This window comes from Neltuma alba, unplaced genomic scaffold (assembly GCF_004799145.2).
Source record: "Neltuma alba isolate B1F8T4 unplaced genomic scaffold, ASM479914v2 tig00011218_pilon, whole genome shotgun sequence".
Classification (NCBI taxonomy): domain Eukaryota; kingdom Viridiplantae; phylum Streptophyta; class Magnoliopsida; order Fabales; family Fabaceae; genus Neltuma; species Neltuma alba.
Genome location: NW_021635941.1, coordinates 367,569 through 386,615, shown reverse-complemented (window position 1 = coordinate 386,615; position 19,047 = coordinate 367,569). Strand labels below are relative to the sequence as shown.

Sequence of the window (19,047 nt, the reverse complement as noted above, 5' to 3'; positions counted from 1 at the left end):
AACAATATGCTCATTGCCTGGGTTAGTGGAACACGTGTTGTGTTGCTCTCACATGAATACCAATCTATCTACCGCATTCAAAATCTATCAGTTAAAACCATCCGAGAGAAAAAGGCTTTTTAAGTGTAGTGGGGCAAATGTGGGATGGTTATAATAATGCCTTTGCTGATTTCATTTCATCCACCACACCCTCCCCCGCTTCACTCTCATTAATTATATTTTCTCCAGTGTACTTTATTACTAAATATAATAAGTGGGAAGCTCACTTAACATGTTATGCAATCCCACCACCTGATTAACTAAACAATTATATCTGTACTGGTTTGGTTAAAAAGTTAAAGGCCTGGTCAACATAACATAATCACACACAAGTCTAACCGAAACTCCACACACACACAACAATACACTTCTGTAATCTCTTCAACTCATCAAATTATATCATCCAGATAAGACCATGTTTTAAAAATCTTTCGTGAGGAAAAAATGACATAACCTCACATATATATAAAATTCTATTGGATAAACCATAACTAAAATGTCGTCTTTATTATTGTTCATGTTTGAATTCAAACTAAAAGTTTTTTATACAAAGTCGTGAGGGGGCGAAGTATCGTGGTTTGCAATTTGCGACATCATGGTGGCCCTACCTAACGTGTTCTATTTTCAAACTTAAAAAAAATGATGTTAAATAAATTAAAAAAAGCATTGTATTCATTTGTTTAATGAGGGGTTCCTTTCCACTGTTTATAATGAATAACAATGCAACTTCCTACGACAAACTCTATCTCATCTTTATCTTTATATATATGTAGAAAAGGTCAGAGCAAAATGTAGAATGTTTGTTGCTTTTTGCAAATGAAGCTCAAGTTTCAACGACGATGATGACAACCGTTGGTGATGACACGAGGAAGCTTTTAAAAGATATAATATGGGTATTGGGAGAGGTATATCTCTTTTTTGTGCCTGCCTTTTTGTTTTTAATAAGCACATTGGATCCTTTTACTTTTCCTTTTTGGGTTCTGGAGATTAGGTATTCATTTGCAACCTTATCATCATAAAATATGATGAGCATTTGCAAACCTGTTGCAGTGTTTAATCCAACCGTGGTTCAAACTAAAATAATATGGGAATTGTTTTGTTTTAAAAATTATAAAAGTTTCACTTCCGAACATATATAGATCAGACAAAATCTGCATAGTCTGAACTATTTTACGTTTTTTAAAAAAAATAGTTAAATGTTGTTTTTTTAATTAAAAATTAAGGCGCAAATTTACTACTTATTATTATTTTGCCATGTGCATCCGATATCATAAAATTTCTTTAATTATGTAACAATACAGATAAACATTTTTAAATGGAGCAAAATTATGGTATAGCTTAGCTAACATCTGTTATTTTATAACGTTTGAACGTCAAGTAAGTCCCATCACACTCAAGTGAGCAATAATATGTTTAGACAGGAGATATTGTAGTGGAAAAATTGCAAAAAAAAAAAAAACTGCTGAAGTAGAAAAATTACAAATAGGGACTCGTTACAATATTAGTATGTGTTTTGACAACAATTTTTATGAACAGATCTTTGTGTGTAATTTTTTAATTTTAGTGATCTTTTTTCTGCGATTTATCCTATTGTATTTTTGCTCCATTTAAAATGTTTCCCTGTATTGTTATTAAAAAAATTATGTTAGATGAGTGTAAGAGAATGCTTTCCTTTAACCTTTATTTTATTTGTAATTCTACCTATTAAAACTAAAAAGATTATTAAAAATATATTTAAAAAATAAAAAATATTGCATCTGTACTATTCAATTTTAATACCCACTCCAGATTTATGGCTAGCACCTCATGGTTGTTATTATGTAGGAGTATTTCGCTTTCCATCTTTGAAATTTGAACTAATCATCTTTATTGAGTTGTTACGTGGACTGCGTGTTCAAATTATGATTTTTATTACAAACCAAAAAAAACAAAAGAAGAAGAAGAAACTTCTCATCAGATAAGAGTGCCGTTTGGTCAAAGCATTTTGCCACGACTACAAAATTATACGTAATTTAATTTCATTTATTTCCGGGTCACATCCTGATCTTGCTCGCCAGGAATAAAAAATTCCAGTTAAAAAAAATCCCACAATTAATTAAAAAAATTTATCAGACCAATTTTTTTAGCATCCTAAGCGATCATGTGTGTGTCTTCTTTTATATATTTGGAGATCTAATTTTATTTTTTTAAAATCATGGCCAAAAATTTGATTTTAAAAAACATTAAATGTAACTTTTCTGAGTATGATTCAAACAAATAGAAAAAAAGAATGAGAAACCTTAATATACCATGCATCTGACTTTTTTGTGTGGCAATTTTATGAAAAAACCCGCACAGAAAATAATTTAACAAATTCAAATCGATATGTATTGTTTACTATAATCTAAAGGAGAGAGAGATGAACAGCCAAATTTTGTTCCTAGTGAAGACGGAAGAGAGAGAAAATAGTATTATTTAATTATTAAATAATTTTTAAAAACGCGTTTAATACAGAATTAAAAATGAGAAACAGAACTCAACTACCTGCCTGGAACGCAAAGCCGACGCCAATCGTTTCAACGACGGAAAGAGGAAGCAGGATGGGGAGTCATACACAGTATAAAAATTGGAAATTTGATAAGAGAAAGAAAGAAAGTGGAGCCTTTTGACCGAGCCCAGCCGGCAAAAGCCGTCTACGAGACTATAATGCTCTTTTAATTTCATGAATACGCGTTGGACTTTTCTGCTGTTCTTAAAGCCATACCCCCCAACTTCTTTGTTATTACGCTTCTGATCTATCCCTTTCCTTACGCTCAATTTGAAGCTCTACTGCGAGGTATATTCAATCGCCACAATCCCATACATTGCTTTCCTCTATTTACTTTTTATTTTTCAGAAGGTTTTTATCTTCCAAGTTTGCCGCTCTTTGTGCCGGGTTATTGGAGAGTTGCGTGTTTGATTGAAGTCAGTGACCTTAGAATTTGGTCAGTTTGAAGATTTCAAAGAGTTGGATAAAGCTTGAGTTTTTGGATTCATGGTCAGTGCTTTGACAGATGGTTATAACATAATATGGGTATGAGCCTATGGGCACAAGTTCAATTTTTTCCTTTTGGACAAATAGAATTGGTTTGTAACTGCGCATGAATCGTTATGAAGGAGTTGATCGAAGCAGAAACTTTAGCTTGTGAGCACCTGAGCTTTGCTTTTGAAGCGTGAAATAGTTATAAATTAAAATTAGCTAAGCGCAACATGGGCTGCATATGTTCCAAGACATCAGCTGTGGAAGACAGCCGAGAAGACTTGACGAGGAAATCATTATCTAGCAAGAGAGGGTCAGAGCTGCGTGTTTCAAGGTTGAATTCCTCCAAAAGAAATGAGGGTGTTTGGGCAACTGATAAATTAGTTGGAAATGATGTGAAGATTTCATTGATTGACAAGAAAACCAATGGCTCATTTCAGTTGTATGATGATCGAATGGGGAATAAGGAAATAGAGAAGCCTGAATTAACTGTCCTTAACAATCCCGGTCTTGGAAAGGTTCCAAAGGCTGCAGAAGGAGAGCAGGTTGCAGCAGGATGGCCGAATTGGCTTTCTTCTGTGGCTGGTGAAGCTATCAAGGGATGGATACCTCGGAGCGCCAATACTTTTGAGAAGTTAAATAAAGTAAGTTACTAACTATCTAGCCTTGTTTACTCGGTCTACGTTTTGAATCACACTTCTATGATATGTAATTCCAACAACGCTGTGAATGCACTTGCCAAAATTCTGTACTCATTACCATGTCATAGAAACTCCTCTTTTGACGTTATAGTTAGATGTGGTGGAAATTTATAGCTGGAACCGGTTTCTTGTTATGCATATAAATAGGCTAATATTTGCATTGACGGAAGATAACACATCAAGATGATTAATACAAGCAGTCATGCGGATGTTTAATTCATGAAACATAGAGCACGTTACCTCTATTTCTTAGGAAAGAACGCAAGGTACTTTAGGAGAATTTGATTTCAAAAACTGGGAGACCAGATACTGCATAGAAATTCGGTTTGCTATTGTTTGTGATGTTGGGGAGTCCCTGAAAAGGTTATTTTTCATTATTTCGTACAGAAAGAGAATACCAGTTGGGCTGTTCTAGTTATGTCTTATTGCAACGTGAGTTTCTTTTATATGGAGATGATGCTCTGTTTGTTTCTTTAACAAGCCATGCGATGACATCTGACCTTACAGATTGGACAAGGAACTTACAGTACTGTTTATAAAGCACGTGATTTGACTCATCAAAAGATTGTTGCTTTGAAGAGAGTTCGGTTTGATAATCTTGATCCTGAGAGTGTAAAGTTTATGGCAAGGGAAATCCTCCTTCTACGCAGACTCGACCATCCAAATATTATCAAGTTGGAAGGCTTGATAACATCTCAGACCTCTCGCAGCTTGTACCTCATTTTTGAGTATATGGAGCATGACCTTTCTGGACTAGCATCACGTCCTGGCATTAAGTTTTCTGAACCACAGGTAATGATGAATTCCTTTTGATATTTGCTTTCTGTCTTCTTCATTTTGATGTGAAAAGGTCTGAAGTAGCGTTTCTTATCAGGTCAAGTGCTACATGCAACAACTTCTTAGTGGATTGGATCATTGTCATAGTCGTGGTGTCCTCCACCGTGACATAAAGGGCTCAAACCTTCTCATTGACAACAATGGCATCTTAAAAATTGCAGATTTTGGGTTGGCAAGTTTCTTTGATCCCAATCATAGTGTTCCATTAACCAGTCGAGTAGTTACTCTCTGGTATAGACCACCGGAACTTTTACTTGGAGCATCTCATTATGGAGTTGCGGTAGATTTGTGGAGCACTGGTTGCATACTTGGGGAACTATATACTGGCAGGCCTATATTGCCAGGAAAAACTGAGGTATGATATTAACAATCCAGTTTCATCATTTAATACCAACCTATGAATGCCTTCCCTACTGATCATTAGACTTCGTTAATGCATTGAATGCATGTTATATAGGATTTCTGTTGATTTTACTCAAAGAGGTCAGATGAGAATGCTTGAAGCCTTGAAAATTTTGAGCATAATCATTATTTATGAATGAAAAATTACATATGAAGTGCAAATACATAGCGGAAATTAATTCATTCCTGTATACTATTTGGGTAAAATAGTAGCGGTCACTTTTTGTTGGTGCGTTATGATAGGATCTAATATAGCTAAAGTGAAAGGAAAGAATCTTTACTAGATATTGTGAGCAAGTATCTTAACTCAAAACTAATAAAACTAAGAATATTGTTAGAGCAGTAGGTGGAAAGATCTGCAACACATCATACTTTAGTAATCCAGAAAAGAGAACCTCCAATTGCATAAACAACTCAAAATCTTACCCTACCTCTATTAGCTTCTACCTATTTATACCATAAAAGGATTGGGATTTTTTCTGTGCCTGAAGATTAAACGTATTAATTAAAGAATATAACATGAAGAAAGCAAATAACTGCCTATCTACTATTTAGTGGCTGGTACATGCAGTAGTTGTTCTGCCACACCCACTCCCCTGTTGACTTTTCCACCCACTACTTCAAAACCTTCTGATCTCACATTTCCATATCCTCTCGGTTTCCCCTGTCGCCCCACAACTACTCCCTTCTGCAGTCCTGGCCCTCTTCCTACTTCTGCTGTAGGTTTTCAAGGGTTGTGGGACCCTATGAGGTTATCTCCTTGTCTTTTTTCCCCGTTCTGTCCACATTCAAATTTACAGTGAAGTCACAAGTGGTTTCCACTTTCTGATGCACAATTCCAACCTCATGCATACTGGAGTAAACAGATGGTTCCAATTTCTCAAATTGATATTGTATGTTAATGTAGTTATATGTAATTCAATTTAGTTCCACGTAGGTTGAGCAACTGCACAGGATTTTCAAGCTTTGTGGATCACCATCTGAGGACTATTGGCTTAAACAACGATTGCCACATGCTGCAGTATTCAGGCCTCCACATCGGTACAGACGGTGTATTGCAGAAACATTTAAAGAATATCCATCTGCTTCAGTGAGGCTCATAGAGACACTACTTTCTGTAGATCCTGCACAACGAGGGACCGCAGCAGGTGCCCTAAAAAGTGAGGTATGCCGGCTATGTTTCCTGTATAACCTTTAAATGTATAGTCTGTTGAGACTTGAGACTGAGCTGTCCTATTGCTGAATGATCCAAGTGGCACTGAGTAACTTCTCATCTTAATGTGTACCTGAGCGGCAAAACTCTTTTTTGTTTTGTTCTCCTATTTTGTATTTTTGTCCTCATTTTCCTTCCTTTATTTTCTCAGCTATATAATCTTTTCATATTAATCTTCACCAATTGCTGGGTTGCTTATCAGTTCCCCAGTGACCTGTTGATTAAATATCACCTTTATCATTTTTAAGACATGGGCAGATAAAAATCATGAAGTTGGAACTTAAAGAGAGCTTTGTTTGTAACATACAAAGAAATAGTTAAATCAAGATATATATTGTCACCATATTGCTATATTGGGAAGTAGAAAGTAGCTGTGTCTCTCCTGCAATGCCTTAATTCTCGTCATTGATATTTTTCCTTTATTGCTAGTTCTTCACTACTGAGCCCTTTGCTTGTGATCCATCAAGTTTACCAAAGTATCCTCCCAGCAAAGAGATTGATTCCAAATTACGGGATGAAGAAGCCAGAAGGTACTTGCTATTCAGTAATTCTCTTAAATTGAGGAAGAAACTGAGAGATTTATTTTGTTTCAGCAAACTAGTATTCGAGCTGTTTGCCTTTTGAACTGCTTGATAAATTCATATTGGTGAATAAGGGGCTTTCTTGTTATTTAAGCATACTATTAATAATTATTAATAATTAGATATATTTATTCATCGTCTCAGGCAAGGAGCTATGGGAGGAAGGGAGCAGAAAGTTGGCTCAGGAGTTAGAAAAGAAAAGGAACCTGGGTTAACTGTTTCATCAAAGCAATATGTTGACCCCCGTATATCAACGCAGGTAATCTAAAGTACTTTCTAATCCTAACTTTCCATTGGTTTTTCCTAGCTGAAACTAAATTTCATGAGGATATTGTGTTATACTAAAGTTTACACGTAAAGCATACAGTTGAAATTGGAATAAATAAACTAGAAAAAAAGGCCGGCAGATTTGTGTGCATCAGCAACGATTTTTTATGCCTTTGCTTTTCTTCGAGCGAGACCTACCCTGTTCTAGTGATCCTGTGTTTGTGTCGCCAAATCTAAATCATTGGGGATCGGAATCTTCTGAGTGGGTTTTTTTTTTTTTTTTCCACCCTAAAAAATTCTCTCAGAGGGACGTAGACCATAGTTGTAAGAAAGCAGAGAGGTGTGGCTTTGTATTACTCGTGCCTATTGCTTGGACGTGCTTCTACCTTAACATGTAGATGTGCATTACAACTACGAATTACGCACCTGTTATGTTCATGCTTTTATATGTGTCTTTCTGATTCTCAATTTATCGGATTCTTATTTGATGCAGCAGGGACAACGTTCCAATTCAAAGAGCCGAAGTGAAGTGTTTAACCCCCACAGAGAACCTGTTTCTGGATTTTTGGTTTATCCCCCCCAAAAACAGTCACATGTTAAAGAAATGGAAAATAATTTCAGTGGGCATCTTTATAAGAGGCCTTCACATTCAGGTCCACTGGTTCCGGGTGTTCAATTAGCAAGGGGTGGAAAGGAATTTGATGAAGGGCCTCTTGGTTCGAACAGAGTCAACTTGGCCAAACTATCTGGCTTAGTTGCCTCGAGGACTTCATCATCCGAAGATCAGGAGGAAAAACCAATTTCCATGCTGCCTAGAAAAACAATTGAAGTTAAAAAATCCGTGGAGTCAAATAATGTATCAGAGTCAAGAAGGCATGATAGGAAACGCCAGTCACCACGAATTGCGGATCTCGGTCAAGTAGAAAATGCAAGAGGCTCCACTCAAGAATTGACTCCGGTTGGTCTTCATTCATTTCTTGTTTTATTTGATTTACTTGGTCAATTTTTGGCAGTGAAGGCCGTGATTGTGTATCTAATGCCGCTTTTGTTTTGTTCTTTTCTTGTATTGCTTCCATTATCCCTAAATTCATAAATTTTCCTGGGATTTTCAGGGAGGCCGTGGCTACATGGAAAACAAGATCTATCTCTCTGGTCCATTGCTAGCTTCTGCAAACAACATGGATCAGATGCTTAAAGAGCATGATCGAAAGATCCAAGAATTTTCAAGACGAGCACGAATTGACAAGTCAAGAGGTGGGAAAATTCGTGCTTTGAGAAAGTAGGCTCCAATTAGTTAGTTATTCACTTGTTGCCAATTGTGCAGCAGAATATATAATTTAATGACTATATATATACATATATATATATATATATGCCTACATTATGTAGCAGAGTGCTTTACTGTAATATTTAACTACGTAAACTGAAGGCATCTATAAGAAGACATTGATGCTACTTCCTCTACTCATATTTTTCGTATACATACGCAACAAGCCAATTTTTTGAAGCACCATAAGATCTTTGATGCTTCCTCCATAGCTATCAATTTGCAGAAGTTCTGAGAAAATTACTTTACATCCTCTCAATGCCAAAAGATCGCTGTAATATTTGTTACCATTCGCTAGGTAGGAAGAGAGGTGCATTGATAAAGGTAATAATGGAGACTAGTTCTTTTTTTTCCTCATTCTCCAATGAGCATAATAATCTCTTGCTACTTTAAACAACTAGAAATAAGTCGGGGGCAGTAACTTTTCTTATGTTTGGTTCAGGATTAGCGCAAGAAGCTCGGGAGAAAAATGATGTGGTAAAACAAGCTTTACTAACAAATTAATGATTAACGATGATGAATCTTGTTTGCATCAGATCAGTTTAACTGACCTTAAAACTTGATATAATTGGATGGTTCCAGCCTTCCAGGTATCGTCAATGTTTCTATCTGCGAGATGCGACACGTAACCCACTATTCTGAAGTCTTAAGCTTTAACAAAAGAGACTGAAAGAGGAGGCCCCCTCAGGACATTATGCGCAGATTTTGCAAGACTTCAAAGTAGCCTTTTATGGTTTTTTGCCAATGACTACAAAGTAGAATTTTACTTTTGGCCACTCAGACATCTTTTCTTTTTGCCAAGAACTTTACCATCTTGCTCATTACGCGGAAATTGTGAAGTAGACCGCAGTAAGTTAAGTAGAGCGAATGAGCCATAAATAAACATGGTAGCCCTCAGACCAAAAAAAGGCAATAAAGCAGGTTGGATTTCTTCTAGTGAGACTAGGAGAAATCTTGAGTTTGAAGGCAGACATGGTTTACCCGCACGCACACGCACACGCACGCACACATGCGGGCGTGCGCACAGAGAGAGAACTAATTTATAAAGAGATGTAAATTTGTCAAGCAACAAAAGTTTACACGGCTTTTCACAAAAAAGGAAGGGGGAAAAAAAAAGGTTTACACGGGTCCTCGAAATCTCAACCTTGCAATATATGGCATTCCACACATGCAACGTAAATATTTCCCACATCAGCAGATTTTTTTTTTTTTAATTTTTAGACCAAGGAAGCTTTGTTTTGTTGGGTTTCAGGTTTCACACACAAAAAACCGGCCTGCTTTATTTGCATTTAACAGGGACAATGAAGAGTACTCAGACCCCATTTACTTCAATATGCAATAAAAGTGACTCCTTCAAAATCAAAACTTTCGTGTGATTAATTCATTTGATTCTACATCGCTTACTTTGGTAATCCAAGTGTGTTATAGAGGCTTCAAAGATTGTTCCAAACACGGGTTTGCTGCAGGATAGCCTTTATGCATTATCGCTTCTTCTGAGTTTCAAATTTTAATGAAATTTCCTCACAACTTGGGCTAAGTTGCATTAAAACACTCCCCTATGATATTTCAACCCATGAATTCTTCGGGAGACTGTAAATCTGTCCATTTTACTTCACCATTGAAGCCAAAAGCCCATTTCATGAGTAGCACTAACAAAGAAGGCGCTCCCAAATATATATATGGAGCATGGATTAAACGCAGATATATAGAATGACAAAACTGCGCGGTTGAGATTTTTTTGTCCTATATGCTTATCAATTTTAGCAAACCAAATCTATCTAATCTAAGAATACTTTCTACAAAAAGAAAAATGAATAAACCAAAAGCTGTCATAACCGAACAACTACCTCCCTTCTTCTAGGATGATCTCTGAGTCAGGGATGGCACATGAGTTACTTCCAGAAGTTTTAGAATAAGAACTGAACATCAAGTCCTCAAATCTTGGGTGTCTTGTGTTACAAAAAGCGAGAGCAGTTTCAGACCACATTGCTGCTGATTTTATTTTCTCAAGCAAATTCTCTCCCTTACTGTTCTGTTCTGTCTCATTGCCTTCAAATTCTCCTTCCAGCATATTAACCACTTGCCTCATTGTAGGCCTAACATTGGGATCAGAATTTGCACAAAGCAAACCCAAACGAAGCATTCTTTCCACCTCCTCAATGTCACATCCTCCTTTGGACTTTAACCTCTCATCAAGAGCACAGTGTAACTCATCAATCTCCATTAGGGACATTAACCACTCAGGCAACCCCGGCTTACCTTCTTCAATTGGTCTTCTGCCACAAACCACCTCTAAGACTAATATTCCAAAACCAAAAACATCAGTTTGTGTTGATGCTCTTCCTGACTTGACCACTTCTGGGGCTATGTACCCTATAGTTCCAATCACTTTTGTTGTGGTTGCTATCTTCCCATGATGATCATGCATGCGAGCCAATCCGAAATCTCCCAGTCTTGCATTCATATCTTTGTCAAGTAGAACATTGCTGGATTTGATGTCTCTATGCAAGACCTTAACTTCCCAACCCTCATGCAGGTATAGAATCCCAGAAGCTACATTCTTTAGAACTTGAATCCTCTCTTCCCAAGTCAGCAACTTTCTACCTTCCTCACTTTCAAAGATCCATTTATCTAAACTACCATTCTCCATGTAGTCATAGACTATTATGAAACTTCCCTTTTCTCTTTTGCACCAACCTCTGAAGTTCACCAGATTTCTGTGTTTCAGTCTTCCCAAGCTTGAAATTTCAGCCAAGAACTCTCTTATTCCTGATTCTGTTTCATGAGAGATTCTCTTGACTGCAACTTCTACTCCCTGCAAGACCCCTTTATATACTTTTCCATTCCCTCCTATTCCTATCACCTTCTCTTCTGAGAACCCACTTGTTGCTGCAATAATCTCTTGGTAAGTAATCCTATGGGGCCAATACTCTAACTCCCATTCTTCTAAATCTTCCTCCTCTGATTTGCCAATCCCTCTCCATAAAATGAAGCATCCCAGAGACACACAGCCTATGAGTATCATGCAGACAACAACTAAGCCTATGAAAGGAGCTCTTGATCCAGAAAAAAACCCTTTCTGATGCACAAATGAAGGCAGATCGGTTGTGATCAAAGCATCACCTATTGAAAAATTTGAATTACTATAACTCCAACCCATGATTCTTGTAGTATCCATCAGTAGACCCGTCGATGCACAAAACCCAACATACATTTGATCTAGAAAAACCTCTGAAAGATTGATTTTTTTGCTAATCAGAGGTTTTTTGGGTCTTTTTCTTCCTGCTTGAGCCATTGTGACATTAAACTGTGAATCTACAAACTCAATCCAGACCTGGTAATTTACTCCATTGTTTAACTTCAACCTCTTGAATTCCTTATCATTTTCCCCACCCCAGTAACCCGCATCATGTGAAGTAAAGGAAGTAAGAGAGTTTATGTCTATGCCAACATGATTGTCGTTTATGTCATTGAATTCTACATTTTTCCTGACATCAAACTCAACTCCAAAAGCATGGTTTTGAGGATTACCTTCATTAGTGAAGTTCAAAAAGCCAATGTACTGAGATGAGGTCGTGCCGTTTAAGCCCCTAGTAGGTGAGAATATGAAAGCAAAGCCATGACCAGTGAGAAAATGTTTAATGGGAGCAATAGAGAAAATGAAGGAAGTTGCAAAGGGAAGAGGAGTAGAAGAGTTAGCTGCTTTAGTGGGTATTTTGTAAGGGTAAAAAGCTCGGCTTATGGAGAAGAAACTACGATTACTAAGAACCAGAATAGATGACTGAATAGAAGAGTTTCCACATAGGAAAATGTTAGAAGATTTGAAGTCTGTGTTGTAGACAAATTCAGTTGCAGACACAGAGCTCCATGTAGTTTTCGAGTGAAGAAGGGTGATAAGAGAGAGAAGAGCAAGTGAGGTCATTTTGAAATGCTTTTCCATGAAAAGCAAGAACTTGGAGAGAAGGGAAGGAAGATGATGACTCAGTGAACATTCAAGTCAATTTCAATGGAGGCTTTTGGCTTTGGGTATGTTTCGTGGGAGTATAGCCTCTGCACTGAACTGAACCGACGCATCTTGGGTTCTAACTTTTTCTTTTGATGGTTGAAGATTGAAATGATTTTCAGGAGTGGTTGGAAATATTTAAGGCTTCGGTGCAATTAAAAACTCTGCTGTTTTTCAACGTGGTTGGCCTCGTGATTAGGAAAAATGACACTTTATACAGCTGCAAGTAATGCGAGGTGGCCTGAATTGATTAGGACTAAGCATTCTCCTTAAAATGTGTTATAAAGGAGACCAGTAAGTTTCAAATGACAATTAAATTTTGAAAAAACATTAAAAAATAAGTTGCAAATATCAAATAATTCAGGCTGATTGCAACTACGTAAATCTCAGTTTTGTAACGTAGCATTTAAATTTCACTAGTTATTTTTAATATTAACTCCCTATTAAATATAAAAGGCAAAGTATTAAATATAATATGTCAATTTATTTTATCTTTTATATTTATTTATTTTAAAATAGTTTTCTTGTTGATTGTGCGTATTAAAGAATTATTATTATTATTCTAATACACATAATAAACAATGATATTTTATAAAACACAATATCTATTTATTAAAAATAACTAATTTTTTTAATATTCACAAGTTAGTTACTCCCTCCTATGCTATTTATAAGAAGCAAAGTACTAAATATAATATGTCAATTTATTTTGTCTTTTATATTTATTTATTTATTTCAAAATAGTATTCATGTTGATTGCGCATATTAAAGAATTATTATTATTCTAATACACATAATTAACAATTATATTTTATAAAACACAGTACCTATTTATTAAAAATAATTAATTTTTTTAATATTCACAGATCAGTTACTCCCTCCTGTGCTATTTACAAGTTCCATTTTATAAATTCCAATTTAGGATTTGTATTAACATTTAATATATATTTTTATTTTGCTTTAATTATTTATTCTCTCCCCTTTATCATACTCTCTCTTATCACATTTTCCTACACATTCTTGTTCTTTTTTTTCTCATTTATTATAAAAGCATATTTAGAAATAAAACTGCATTTTTAATCTATTTATTGATTTTAACTAATTTTAACTAACAGTTCATTATCTATAAACTAGTTATTTGAAACTGACAATAAAGATAGAAAGGAGTATTTCTAACTCTCATATTAATAACTGGAGGTAGAAATTTGTAAATAAGATTTTTCATATTTGCACCGGTTTAGATTGGTATCTACAATTCATAGTACTACTATAACGATTTTTTCTGAAAAACTTAAATTTAATTAATTAGATAAACGGGCAGGAAGATCCCACCAAAGGAGGCGTGTGTGGCAGGTATTCATGCCCCCCCTTTCGGGTGAGACTGATACTGCCCTTTTTGTTGTATTGCATGAGTGAACTAAGGATTGATAAGGACAGGCTTTTACCTGGACTTGTAAGTTTATTTGATCATTATTTAAAACAATTCTTCTTGCGTAAAAATTGAGATATGTTACTAAGTATTCTAAATTTTAGAATTAATTAAAAATTTAATTTAATATTGATTATAAAATTTTAATCCAGTTTATTTTTTATATTTATTTTTTTAAAATTAAATTAGTCCTGATAATAATAAGATTATTTTTAAAAAGATAATAATTTTTTATAAATAATTATCTTAACTAATTTTTAAAATATTTATAATACTTTTTTTGAAAGAAAAAAAAAGTGCGGACATCATTAAAAGCCCGCTTTAGCGTGCACATGGGGGTATCGCGCGAGGCTATTGGGCCGGTGAAAGAAAAAAGAAGGAGGGACAAGTCAACCCAAGTAAGCGGCAATCTAGTGTTCCGTCAATTCCACTGCCACACTTTTGGTTATTATGGGTGATTTGTACCCAAAAAATTTGTTTTTTAAAATAAGTCAAATTAACAATCTTCTTTTTAATTTTATTTCTGTTGACTTAATAAAAAAATTAATTACCCAGTGAAAAAAAACATAAAACGCATTTTTTATGCTTTTATTTAATAAGAGTAAATGTGAAAAAAATATCAAATTAATGCATTTCTTGATTTACGAGGTTGGAGTAGAAATAACTTATAATTAAAAAAAATAGTGATATGTTATTAATCTCTTGACAACCTAGTCACTGAATAAGGTAATAAAGTCAGTAGCAAGTTATGTTAATGGTTGTTAGAAATAAAAAGAAAAATAAGGTTGTTTTAATGGCAAAGTCACTCCTTATGCCAGCTTGAATAAGGTCTGCAACTTGAATCTAAAATTAACATGTTTATGTGCATGATTGTATTTAAATAGCATAAATTTTTTTTTAAAAAAAAAGTTATAGAGCATGTTTGGTTGCAAGAATCCAACCCTTAAAAAATGAAAATAAGAAATAAGAAAGTACAGTAAATCGTATATAATCAGAACAATCTCCTGTATGAAAATTCCGTGACAAGACCTTTAATTTCAACCACTACCACTAACCTTGAACTGAAAGTTTTCTGGGATTTATTATCAAACTCTTTTATATTTCTTTCGAGTACCAAAAATCAAAGTCTTAAAAAAAGGACATTTACTCTGCATTCCCCTCCCCTTGAGCAGTTTTTGGATACTAAGCAGACCTTTACAAAAGGTAATTTTAATGTGACTGATCTCCTCTCTTTTGAAATCACTTTCATTATAGAATCTACTGCACTATGAAAACGTTAAGTCTTTTTTTTACCCCTCTTTGTACTCACGATAATGATTATAAAGTATAAAAATACTTTTAAAAAAGTCAACAACATAATCATCAGTTATTTGGAAAAAAAAATTATACTGTGTTAGGTTTTCAAAAACTTGCAGTATTGAACTTTAACACAAAATTGTCAAAGGCGATAGCCCATTTGAGTTTGATGGCTAAAATATTGGGCAAGAGCAGAATTTCAAACTGCACGTTAGAATGTTTGGCAGCGAACACGAAACTATGAGGATTGCATAAGAAAACCAAAAACAAACTAAGCACTAAGCAGACAATGCGGACATCCCTAGTTGATTGCAGTAATGTCCTCTATATTAGCAATTTCACACAAGCACAACATAAAAAAGAAAATAATGGGGGGAAAAAACACAAAAGCAAACACAAGAGAAATATATGAACCTACTTTTTATATTTAATTTCTCCCCCTTTAGTACCCTGATTCAACTATCATATTTGAGCTTGTTGGTAATAAGGATTGTAGTGTTCGATGTAATAGGGTATACAGTCTATTCCAAGCAACATATATGACCAACTTGGAGGTGAAAATGTTACTGTTTGTGATTAAATAAAGACATGAATCCAATTCGCTTCAATAGTCTACATGACTTCAAAACGCTTGTTTAGGCTTTACATGATTTGAGGCGTTTGGATTCAACATCAGCCCTTTCACCTTTTTCCCACTCCATAATTCTCACTTTCCAAATCACAGAACTCTGACAAAAACAAAAAATGACACATCTGATAACTTAAAAGAGTTAAATTGGAAAATCTCATCGACCATCCTGACCTGTGAAAGATAAATTAGGCCGGGAAATCTCCTCAACTGTAGGGTGATGAATGCCGTAACTGAAACTTCCAGCTTTTACTGCAGAAATGAGAGCAGAATTTAATTTTTCAATCAAGCTCAGATCCATCCTCTCTTCTTCCAACACCTTCATAACCTGTCTCATAGTAGGCCTAGCACCAGGCTCAGGCAGTGTGCACAGCAAACCAAGATGAAGAACCCTCTCAGCTTCATCACTGTCATGATCTCTCGTCCACTTTAAATGTTCATCAAGAGCATCATATAATTCTCCTCTCTCCATTAGACTCAAAACCCAAGCAACCAAACCTCGCTTGTCTTGTTCACTTGGTCTTCTCCCACATAACACTTCTAAAATCAACACACCAAAACTGAATACATCAGTATGAGCTGAGGCTTTCCCTCTTTGAACTAGTTCAGGTGCCATGTATCCAACTGTTCCAATCACTTGTGTGGTATTAGTCAGCTGCCCATGATGGCAAAGTCGAGCTAATCCGAAATCACCCAACCTCGCATTCATATCCTTATCGAGCAATACATTGCTTGCTTTGATGTCTCTATGCAAGACGCAAACTTCCCAGCCTTCATGCAGATACAATAATCCACGAGCTACGTCCTTCAACACCTTGATTCTTTCGTCCCATGTCAAAATTTTGTTCTCACCAGCATCAAATATCCTTTTGTCTAAACTTCCGTTGCTCATATAGTCATAGACTAGAATCAAACTTCCTCTCTCTTTCTTACACCAACCTCTCAATGGCACCACATTCCTGTGCTTCAATCTTCCTAAACTTGAGATTTCAGACAAAAATTCCCTCATGCCTTTCTCACTCTCATAAGGGATTTTTTTCACTGCAACTTCTACATTTTGTAAAACCCCTCTATAAACTTTTCCATTCCCTCCGAACCCAATCACATTTTGGTCTGAAAATCCATTAGTGGCAGCATAAATATCGTCATAGCGTATTTGGTGTGGCCAATCTCTAATTCCCAATCCTCAGTGTCTTCCTCATCTCTGTTGCTAGTTTTCCTTCTAAGAAAATGTACCAATATTACACTGGCACTGCCAGTGAGAAAGAAGACGCCGATACTGACTCCAATAATAAAACTTTTTGACCTTGTAACTGATCTTTTAGGAAGTAAAAATGAAGGCAAATTTGAAGTCACTAAAGCATCCCCAATTGAAAAATTGGTATTACTAAAGCTCCAGCTCAAAATTTTATGACTCTCCACCAATTGCCCTGTTGCCCCACAAAATCCCACATGCATTTCATCCAAAAGAACCGAGGAAAGATTAACAATCTCACTGATCAAAGGTCTCCGAGGCCTCTTTCGTCCTACACGAGCCATAGTTACATTTATTCTAGAATCCTCATAATCAATCCACACTTGATAATTATCCCCATCATTAAGTTTCAAATCCTCAAACACCCTATCATCTTTCCCAACCCAAGAACCCGCAGCATGCGAACTAAAAGAAGTGAGCGAATTTATATCCACACCCACATGATTATCATTGATATCATTAAACTCTTGGTTCTTAAACACATCAAATTCAACGCCAAAAACATGGTTGTCGGGATTACCGTCATTGGTGAAATTGAAGAGACCCAAATGCTGGGCAGAGCTAACTCCCGTTGTGCCCGTGAAAGGAGAGAGAATGAAGACGAATCCATGTCCAGCAAGGGCATGTTTAAAAGGAGCAATAGAGAAGATGAACGAGGTTGAGAATGGTAAAGGAGAAGAAGAAATATAAGGTTTTGTGGGTATTTTAAAAGGGTAAAAAGCTCGACCTACAGAGAAGGATGGACGATCGGTGAGGGTGAGAATGGAAGAATCAATGGAAGCATTGCCGGAGAGAAGGATGTTGGTAGAGCTGAAGTTGGTGTTGTAGATGAATTCAGTAGCTGAAGCTGAGCAAAGAACGAGAAGGATTTGGATGAAAAAGAGAGAGATGACTGGGGAAGACATTGAAGAGTAAACGATATAATCATTCAGGAAGAAGAAAGACTCTCGAAAAGTTCAAAGGAAAGAATTGGCCATCAGCGATGAGCAGCGGGTAGAATGATGATAGAAGGCGATGGTTGTTAGATATTTTTAGAGCGTCAAATGACTATTACCACGGGAGTGAAAGGACCCGACTCACATCATCTACATCTCCTATTCCGCTAGTAAAACTGGAAAATGGCAATCTGGTTACTTCCTGCTTATGTGTAATCCAAGCATCCAACTTCTTCTTGGCGGCAGCATCCTATTGGTGTCCCATCCCACTTCCCAATTCCCACCCATGTTTTCACACATCAATATTACCATATCGTATTTATAAAAAAATGCATTTTACATATAAATTCTTTTTTTAGTTTCGGTAATTTAACCCACCTCCCTCCCTCTCTCCGTGGGGAAAGGAGATTACACACTCACCCCTATCTTGACCGTTGGAGCTGTAAAATCCACAACCTTTTTTACGAGCGAATATTTATTGAACTATGAGCTATTGGTATTTATAAATTATTGTGGGACTCGGGCCACCCAAAACATTGGACAATTTATGTTATTGTCCAATGGCGGATTATTTTTAGTTTCTTCCATGAAAACGTGAGGACTCTCATGAGTCATGACATGTGCCGATAGTTGAATTTTGTGGGCCTTTATTTTATATGAATTTGTCTCTGTTGGGCTTTATGAACTGCGGGCCTTCATGAGCTATCGTCCATGTTCACATTTTGGAGTTCGCATTTTCGTTCCTGAATGGCAAAACCGCTTGCAGGTATCCTTTTATTAGAGGTAATTTTATTTAAAACACTATCAAGTACTAAATGTGAATACTTCTCTTAGCAAAAATTTGAATATTGATTTATCATATTGTGATAAACTAGTCCCTTATATTAAAATCAACTCCTCATTGCTCACTCGCATGAACATTAAACCAGTTGTTTCCGTACATTTTTATGGAGAAGGTGCCTTTTCTTAATCTCTCTATTACACCTCCAAGCCTTAAAACTCCAATTCCAAAAAAGATTATTTTATTTAGATATGTGGTCTTATATGTTAAATTTTATTCCATCATTGTTTTACTGTTACTGTTGATATCCCATTACACTCTCATGTGTGTTAGGTCTAAGTGATTACCACAAATT

At 35.8% G+C, this 19,047-nt stretch overlaps 2 protein-coding genes and 1 pseudogene across 4 annotated transcripts; 1 reads left to right on the top strand and 2 right to left on the bottom strand.

Moving 5' to 3' along the window:
- The first annotated feature begins 2,632 nt into the window (after positions 1 to 2,632).
- On the top strand, positions 2,633 to 8,576 carry LOC114762526 (probable serine/threonine-protein kinase At1g54610). 3 transcript variants are annotated; one of them, XM_028952016.1, is made up of 9 exons: positions 2,635 to 2,854; positions 2,934 to 3,681; positions 4,246 to 4,530; positions 4,613 to 4,930; positions 5,915 to 6,142; positions 6,620 to 6,720; positions 6,916 to 7,030; positions 7,532 to 7,996; positions 8,151 to 8,576. In XM_028952016.1, the coding sequence occupies exons 2-9, from the start codon at positions 3,268 to 3,270 to the stop codon at positions 8,319 to 8,321; spliced, it is 2,097 nt and encodes a 698-aa protein (XP_028807849.1). In that variant the 5' UTR covers positions 2,635 to 2,854; positions 2,934 to 3,267; the 3' UTR covers positions 8,322 to 8,576. The 3 variants fall into 3 exon arrangements, with proteins under 3 accessions (XP_028807851.1, XP_028807849.1, XP_028807850.1); XM_028952017.1 differs by having other exon boundaries at positions 2,635 to 3,091; positions 3,175 to 3,681; XM_028952018.1 differs by having other exon boundaries at positions 2,633 to 3,681; positions 7,535 to 7,996.
- A 1,449-nt stretch (positions 8,577 to 10,025) lies between these two features.
- LOC114762546 (probable L-type lectin-domain containing receptor kinase VII.2) lies at positions 10,026 to 12,371 on the bottom strand. The gene has a single exon (XM_028952038.1). It carries the CDS (start codon positions 12,303 to 12,305, stop codon positions 10,209 to 10,211), a length of 2,097 nt encoding a protein of 698 aa, XP_028807871.1. The 5' UTR covers positions 12,306 to 12,371; the 3' UTR covers positions 10,026 to 10,208.
- Positions 12,372 to 15,506: 3,135 nt separating this feature from the next.
- LOC114762502 (probable L-type lectin-domain containing receptor kinase VII.2) lies at positions 15,507 to 18,011 on the bottom strand (annotated as a pseudogene).
- Between the last annotated feature and the right edge of the window lie 1,036 nt (positions 18,012 to 19,047).